General features: G+C 46.7%; 1 protein-coding gene across 1 annotated transcript; it reads left to right on the top strand.

Moving 5' to 3' along the window:
* The first annotated feature begins 297 nt into the window (after window positions 1-297).
* Window positions 298-8264, top strand: LOC120673354 (G-protein coupled receptor 1-like). The gene is made up of 9 exons (XM_039954160.1): window positions 298-654; window positions 1465-1496; window positions 1838-2007; window positions 2655-2749; window positions 3309-3410; window positions 3544-3600; window positions 6748-6891; window positions 7612-7682; window positions 7806-8264. Exons 1-9 carry the CDS (start codon window positions 460-462, stop codon window positions 7903-7905), a joined length of 966 nt encoding a protein of 321 aa, XP_039810094.1. The 5' UTR covers window positions 298-459; the 3' UTR covers window positions 7906-8264.
* The last annotated feature ends 264 nt before the right edge of the window (window positions 8265-8528 follow it).

Here is an 8528-nt window from a genome sequence, read left to right on the forward strand (position 1 = left end):
ATTATAATTAGCGGATAGTTACTGTAGCATCACTGTTGCAAATCATAGATTAAGTAGCTTATTAGATTCGTCTCGCGATTTACAACCCATCCGTGCAAAAAGTTTTATAAATAAACTTCATTTACTACTGTATGCATGTATATATCCAAATATTTGATGTGATGTTTTTTTAAAAAAAATTTGCGATCTAAACACACTCTTTGAAACAGAAACGAGCAACCCAGGACCTGGCTCAGCCAACGCAGAAGCAACCAGGGAAGGCAGATTCGCATCGCCCGCGGCACGCCTGCCTCTCTACCTCACTACCTGCCTGCGAAGTGCCAACTGCCAAGTGCGTCTGCGCCCGTGCCAGCCCCGGATCCCGAGCCCGCCCGTCACTCACCGCGCCGCGCCCCACAATGGCCGTGCGGCCCCACACCCCCTCCACCGCCATCGTATAGATCGCCGCCGGTGACGGCGATGGCCCCGGCCGTGGCAGCCGCTGCGTCGGCGGCGGTGAGCCAGGCCCTGCGGGACCGCCAGATCCTCGACGCCGTGGGAACCGGGGCCGCGGCGCTCTCGCTGGTGGGCTCCTCCTTCATCGTGCTCTGCTACCTTCTCTTCCGCGAGCTCCGCAAGTTCTCCTTCAAGCTCGTCTTCTACCTCGCCGTCTCGGTGAGTGGCATGCTCGGATCTCGTAACTCTTTGGAGCTTTTGGTTTGAGGTTCTAGGCTTCTAGCCATGCGATATGTCACAGTTGCTCTTTGAAATCAGGATCGCGTGGTGCGATCTGTACGCTGTGGTTAACTGTCCGAATTTGGTGGCTCTTGTTCTAAGTTTGAGTACACTTGAGAATCGGATGCCAGGTACAGTAGGTATCTGGATCTTCAGAAACGCGTACATAACCGCCAATTTCTGGAAGTTGGAGCTATATATATGCTATGCTATTTCAGAAATGCGTACATAGTTTCACACTTGCTTTTTATTATTATTTTGAAATACCATTCATATTCCAGTAGCTAGCCTATGGTACGATGTTTAAGATCATGAATCTGGATGAAAACTTGCAGCGTCCCACAGGGTTTGCTCCACCTCCAATTGGATAGAGCTGCATGTCGGGATTCTTTTCCTAAAGGCTTCATAGTTCATTCTTTATGGCCTTGTCCGGTTAATCCCGAATCAGGAAGGATTGGAGAGGATTAATTCCCCAACAGACTTGTAGGGGGAATAAATCCCCCTCAATCACATCCGATTGGGAAGAGGATAACCAAACAATGCCTGATATGCAAGTAGCTGGTGTCCATATAGTTTATTTTGTTCAATCATGAAACCATTGGGGATGATGGACACCGACTTAAAAAAATGATTCTAATGTCTAGATGCTTAGCAGAAACTGGAGGAAGTATTAGCTGAAACAAGGTATCTTCATTCCTGTGATTGTCCTATCTGTTGTATGTTTTCTGATAACTTTGTCCTGAATTGCAGGATATATTTTGCAGCTTATTCACTATACTGGGGTATGTTGCCATTTGCATTAATATAAATAAGTTATATTTTCTGCTGCACATAATTGTTTCCCTCAGTGTTGATTTACTTTTGCTAGCAACAGTTTGCCAGAATGAACAAATGCAGATTCAGCTCTTTATTCAAATCATAACTGTGTAACTTGACCTGGCAACTTTGCATTCTGCTTACTGTGAAATAGTAATGCAAGGATTCAAAAAATATAATTTTCTTGTTTAAGAAAAATAAATCAGACTATTCTCTTCTTTTAACGCAATACTCTTTGTATTTGACTTCTTAGATTCATTATGTGCTTGTGGTAAAATATTTCAGTAACTGTTTTTTTATGTTGCAGGGGCCCATCAAATGCATTTTACTGCTTTGCACACGACTACAGTGCTCATTTCTTCTGTGTGGCTTCTTTTCTATGGACAACCACTATAGCATTCACTCTGCACCGCACGGTTGTCAAACACAAAACTGATGTTGAAGAATTTGGATCTATTTTCCACTTATATGTCTGGGGTATGCAAACCATTGATCGCCTCCCTGTCTTTCTTTGAAGTTATACGTTCCGAATTAAGCAAATTGTTGGACAACTTAGCATAAACTTTTCGAGAGACCATGTGTCAGAAGATACTAACAATTTTGTATCCATAACATAGTGCTTGACAAAAGACAAAATTGTTCACACCGTATAACTATGTTTGATGCATTGTGCTGTATCTGTTAACTAAACTTAGGTTGTTGTATACCTATTTTTGCCAGTTTTTTCTTTTGTTTTTTTCTTGGCCCCTTTGTGCCTTGTAAGAAGCCAAGCATGCAAGTTCCATCATTTTCTGTCCTTTAGTTTGCAACCATGTCTATAGCTGTTGACTTCATATTATTGTAACATCGTGCTCAAATGGTCCTTCATTCCATCGATTGTCCTCATATTTGACGTATATGCTTCTTCAGTAACATAAGTTTGGTTGTGTCTACTATATTGGGAGTTATGGGACAAAAATGTAGCTGTCTCTCGTATGTATGTTTACTAAAGCTTTATCTTATGGTACTGCTTGTAGGTCCCTCCATTTTTATCAGTAGATCATTATTTTACTGAGTTACTATGGAAGTCTTGTGTCAGCTTTTAAAATCTGTTGAAAGGTTTCAATTATTATTTATTTATCCAGGAACTTCACTAGCTACCACTGTATTACGTTCGATAGGAAGTGACTATGGAAGGCCAGGTTCCTGGTGCTGGATCCAGCAAGGAAGCATGGCAAAGGCATGTGACCTTTTGGTGCTCTTCATGAGTTTTTCCATAGATTATTGCACATCCATTAGTAGTGTAGTGTGTGTTACTTGTCTAAGAGGTATGCTACTGAAAGAAGGAACGTTTACAAGTGAAGTTTTAGCACATTTGGTTAAAGAGAACTTTTCTATAAACCCATCTACTCCCTCCATTCCAAATTGTAGGTCGTTTAAAACTATGTATCTAGATTTGCCAAAACGACTTACATTTTGGAATGGAGGAGTATATTTGAATCCTTCATAGATCATCCATGATATTCAACAATCCAAATAGTGTTACTGATGTACAATTGCTACTGCTTCCTTTACCACTTGAAAGCTGTCAACATCTGCTCAAGGGTGTCAAACCAAAATGCATATAATTAAAAAAGTACTGTTTATATGGAATTCCCAACATATCTTGCTTGGAAACATTATTGTTCTGGGCTAGATAGTGATTTAATCTAAAATTCTTAATTTCCAGTATGTTAGTAATTCTTTTCTCACTTTGTCAGTATGTAGCAATTCTTTAATTAAAATGCCCTTACCTGCAGGTTCTGCACTTGATAACTTTTTATCTTCCACTTTGGGGTGCCATTCTGTACAATGGGTTCACATACTATGAAGTAAATCGCATGCTGAACAATGCAACACGGGTAAGCACACTTTCTCTCAACAGTTCTCACCTGTATATGGGAGGTCATGAAAATCTCCATTGTAAGTCTGGCAAATTCTGCTATTTTTCCCTGTATGCTCTGAATTTTAAGAAGCTCATGGAATTTTTTGTAGATGGCTGCTGGCATAAGTGATCGATCAAATCAATCTGACATTAAGGCAGACAGAAAGGTATGAAATCCTCGACAATAGTTTGCCATTGTTTCTGCTTCAGAGCTTCTGCTCGAGACTTTTCCCTCCTTTCCTATTATAGAAAAAATGACCGTGCTTCGAACCCAGAGTTCAATGCACTAACCAGTTGTCATGGGTCTGGGCTGTTTGGCCCCCACGGCCATGGGCTCCCTCTCCTTGACTTCTCCAACACCCCTCCTCCAGCACCGCATGCTGCCCTCCCTTCACACTGGCAACACCGGTTCAACAGTGAACCTTCTCAATCTCGCCCATGCACCTCCTTCGGCTGTAATCTACGCCGCTCACCCCCCATGAACCAGCCTCCTGACACTGGTCCACAATAACTATCTTGGCTTTTCCCCCCTTTCTTATTGCACCAATTCATTTTTACTGATGTCATTTTGTAGGAGAGAATAGTGGCTTGTATTCCTCCAAACCCTAGAAGGGTGGGATATATAGTTCCTATACATGGGCCTCTATATGGGCCTCTATACATGGGCTCAATATACACCAACACCCCCCCCCCCCCCCCCGCAGTCTGAACTACCGGCGCAGTGGTGTTCAAGACTGGACAACAAGAAAGCTAACACCCCCCGCAGTCTGAACTACTGACGTAATGGTGTTCAAGACTGGACAAGAAGAAAGTACAAATGGCAAATACCCCCCCACGTAGCCACAACTAGCCACCTGCTACGTTGAGGCTGGAGCGAAACTCCGAGAAGGTCGAGGAGGGTAGTCCCTTGGTGAAGATGTCAGTAAACTGGGAGGTGGTCGGGACATGGAGTCCCCGAACATCGCCGATTGCGACCCTGTCGCGCATGAAGTGCAAGTCAATCTCCACTTGCTTCGTCCGCTGATGCTGAACGGGGTTGGTGGAGAGATACACGGCGCTGACGTTATCGCAGTAGACGAGCGTGCTCTTGGCGAGCGGGCTGTGAAGCTCCGCAAAGAGCTGTCGGAGCCAGGACGCCTCCGCCACGCCGTTAGCGACAGCGCGGTACTTCGCCTCAGCACTGGAGTGGGAGTCAACCGGCTGCCGCTTGGACGACCAGGAGACCAGGTTGCCGCCCAAGAAGACGGCGTAGTCGGAAGTGGAACGGCGAGTGTCCGGGCAGCCAGCCTAGTCAGCGTCGGTGTAGACCACCAGCTCAGAGGTGGGAGAGCGGTGAAGAACCAAGCCGAAGCCAACAGTGCCACGGACGTAGCGGAGGAGACGCTTCAGCGCAGCAAGGTGAGACTCCCGGGGATCATGCATGTGAAGACATACTTGCTGAATGGCATAGGTGAGATCCGGCCGGGTGAAGGTCAGGTACTGCAAGGCACCGGCAAGGCTCCGGTAGGCAGTAGGATCAGCCACGGGATCACCCAGATCGGCAGACAGCTTCGCCTGAGTATCGACAGGAGTGGAGCATGGCTTGCAATCAGTCATCCCAGCCCGCTCCAGAATGTCGAGTGCATACTGCCGCTGGTGAAGGAACAGGCCAGACGGGCGAGTCTCAACAGTAACGCCCAAGAAGTGGTGGAGCTGACCAAGATCCTTCATAACAAACTCTTGCTGCAGATAGGAGATGACGCGCTCAAGCAACTGCTGACTGGAGGCGGTGAGCACAATGTCATCAACATAGAGCAGCAGGTAGGCAGTCTCATCCCCACGGCGGTAGATAAACAGAGAAGTGTCAGCCTTGGCCTCGGTGAATCCCAAAGTGAGCAAGAACGTGGCGAATCGAGAGTACCAAGCCCGAGGAGCCTGCTTCAGACCATAGAGGGACTTGTTGAGCCGGCAGACCATATCCGGACGACTCGAGTCCACATATTCCGCTGGCTGAGAGCAGTAGACAGTCTCTGACAGAGTGCCGTGAAGAAAGGCATTCTTCACATCCAGCTGGTGCACAGGCCAGGAGCGAGAGAGTGCGAGCGAAAGGACTGTGCGCACCGTAGTGGGCTTCACCACAGGACTGAAGGTCTCATCGTAGTCCACACCAGGCCGCTGGGTGAACCCCTGGAGAACCCAGCGAGGCTTGTAGCGCTCCAGTGTGCCGTCAGCCCGACGCTTGTGCGTACAGATCCACTTGCTGGTCACCACATTGCAACCAGACGGACGCGGCACGAGGTCCCACGTCTGGTTGGCAAGGAGAGCCGCGTACTCCTCTTCCATCGCGCGACGCCAATGAGGATCCGCCAGGGCGTCGCGGACAGAGGAGGGTAACGGAGAGACCCGCGGCTCTCCCTCGGTGGCGGAGAGAGTCGCGGCCTGAGACGCCATCCGCCGAGTCACCATGGGATGGATATGCCGAGGATCCCGGTGGACGACTGGCGGGTGGTACACAGCAGGGGCCCGCGGTGCAGGACGCCGTGCGGCTCTGCAAGGGGGCGACCAGGCCAGCGCCAGGGGCAGGAGGACCCGCAGCGCGCGGAGCCGAGGAGCCCGTGCCGTCCGCGGCAGCAGGGGCCGTGGGGGCTGCAGAGGCGCGGCCGTGGCCGCGCCCGCGGCGTGGGCGGCGGCGGCGACGGCGGGTCTGGGACCCCAGGCGGCCCCGAAGCAGAGGAGATCCAGGCGGCGGCTGCGCCCGAAGCAGAGGAGCTCCAGGCGGCGTCGGCGCCCGAAGCAGAGGAAGAGAGGGGAGGGAAGGAGGAGAGGGAAGGGAGGGGAGGAAGGGGCGGCGCCGGCGGCCGGCCGGCCATGGTGCCGGCGGCGGCGGCTGCAGCTAGAGGAGGAAGAGAGGAAGAGGGAGAAAGCTAGCTGATACTATGTAGGAGAGAATCGTGGCTTGTATTCCTCCAAACCCTAGAAGGGTGGGATATATAGTTCCTATAGATGGGCCTCTATACATGGGCTCAATATACACCAACACATTTACTTCCAAACATAGCTAATTTTTCCTTTCCTATTTCACTGCTTCACTGTTATTACTTCCAAAGCTAGCCGGCTCTCTCTTGTATATGTTTATAGATGGATTGTAGAAAAACTGTGAAGAAACAATCTTAAAGTTGTTCTTTTGATGAAAATATTATCGAGTGTTCCACTTTTTATATATCTTCCCTTTCTGCTGTACTTTAACTCTGTACAACTGTTCGTTGTAGAGTACAGAAACAGATGGTTAAAAATATATTTGAGCACATAATAAATTGATTTGTTGTGTTTTGCAGGCATTTAATCGATGGGGTTATTACCCTCTAATTTTGATTGGTTCATGGGCTTTTGCAACTATCAATCGTCTTTACGACTTTACTAATCCAGGACACAAGATATTTTGGCTGTCCTTTCTTGATGTTGGGTTTGCTGGACTTATGGTGAGTATCTTAATGCTTGTTTATTTGATCCTAGATGTTACTAAAATGCTGTGGCAGTAACATAGGAAATTTGTGCAGTGCTAAATCTACTAACATATTGTGGTCATAATTCATCATAAAGGGGCTTGAGTAAGAGGCTCGCCAATGGCTTGATTCACTTTTTTGTCAGTCCCCATAAGTAATTAGCTCTAAATGGAAGAGCTTCTCTTCTCGCTTGGAGTTGTCACCTTGCTGGATAGTCCTGTAGTTTATAGCAGTAGCTCTAGGTCTTGCTTTCTCGTGGCCTCCTGTTTTTGGATGCTGGCTGTTGCCCTTATTTATTTTTAGTTTTAGTTCTAGTGTCTTGTTTGTTTATTTCTTTCTGTTACCTGCTCCTTTCAAATATCTTTTTGCAATAAAAGTTCAGGCAGCCTAAGACCGATTAGAGTTCTGTGACCACTTATGGAAATCCGCACATGAATAGATTTGTGACTTCTATCGTTCATTATCATAAGGTAGAATAGAAAATATCACCATGCAATCAGGATCTCCTCTGTGCATCTATGGCTTATGTACTCTTCATGAAGTTGAAAACTTGAACTTTGTGTTCATTTATTTGCCTGTAGATTTTGAAGTTTCGCATAGAAGTATTTTATTTGATTGAAACTCTAGTGTATCCCTTCTTTTGCTTACTTCTTTTTTTTTCCCTGTGGATATTCTGATGCTTCCCATTTTATCTAGGGCCTTTTCAATTCCATTGCTTACGGGCTCAACTCTTCTGTACGCCGAGCTATTTCAGAAAGAATCGACATGTAAGTTATACATTCCAGCTTAATTTTTGCAACCAAATGTTCTCCAGTGCTTCACATTTATTTAGGCCACAACTCAGATGATAATTTGGAACCATAAAGGATTTTGTTTCCTAAACTTTCTAGGTTCCTACCTGAGAGAATTAAAAGGAGCCTCCCTACATTGTCAAGATTGAGAAGTCAACAGGAAAATGAACTGACTTCTCTCATCGTCGAGGGAAACTGATATGACTATGCGAGCAATACTTAGGAGTTTGAAGCGTGATAAGTCTGTCAATATCTTTTGGATTCTACAATCTTTAAGGTACATCGATTAGGAGCAATTGTTCAGCATTGACAATTTGGTTTGGTGTGCCAAAGTTCCGTTGTTGCATAGCATATAGGAGGTTAGGAGATAGAAACACTCGGTAGATATGCTGATGTTCATCTGTAGAATATAGGCAAGCTTGTCAGATTGGCATTCTTTCACTCCCCCCCCCCCCCCCCCCCCCGATGTATTTGTTGAGGATTTGATTCTTCAGTAAGCATGTGTAACCACCTCTGTCTGGACAATTCAATGACATTGTTCAAAGGTAGAGTTGTTCAGTTGCATCTCTTTTACCCGGAAGCATCTGTTCTTGTTCATTAATTTGGTGATCGCACTTTTCTTTTGGCGATGGGCGTCAGCTTGGTAACCTTTTCGACTGATGATGGAGTCTCGAGTGCTTCAGGGAACTACATCAGATTGTGGCCGGCGGAGGCTGCGACCTGACCGGGAATTAGACAGCCTTCGCACTTCATTCACACAACGCCACTTGGCCATCACTAGTCACCGCACTCTAGCATCGCATCCAACTTCCTGAGAATCAC

The sequence above is a fragment of the Panicum virgatum genome, chromosome 5N (genome assembly GCF_016808335.1).
Source record: "Panicum virgatum strain AP13 chromosome 5N, P.virgatum_v5, whole genome shotgun sequence".
Classification (NCBI taxonomy): Eukaryota; Viridiplantae; Streptophyta; class Magnoliopsida; order Poales; family Poaceae; genus Panicum; species Panicum virgatum.

Bases quoted from the DNA above. Each gene is read 5' to 3' on its own strand.
- LOC120673354 (XM_039954160.1), top strand. From the start codon at position 460: ATGGCCCCGGCCGTGGCAGCCGCTGCGTCGGCGGCGGTGAGCCAGGCC. The intron at 655-1,464 runs GTGAGTGGCATG...CCTGAATTGCAG, and splicing joins TCTTCTACCTCGCCGTCTCG to GATATATTTTGCAGCTTATT. The intron at 2,008-2,654 runs GTATGCAAACCA...TTATTTATCCAG, and splicing joins TTTCCACTTATATGTCTGGG to GAACTTCACTAGCTACCACT.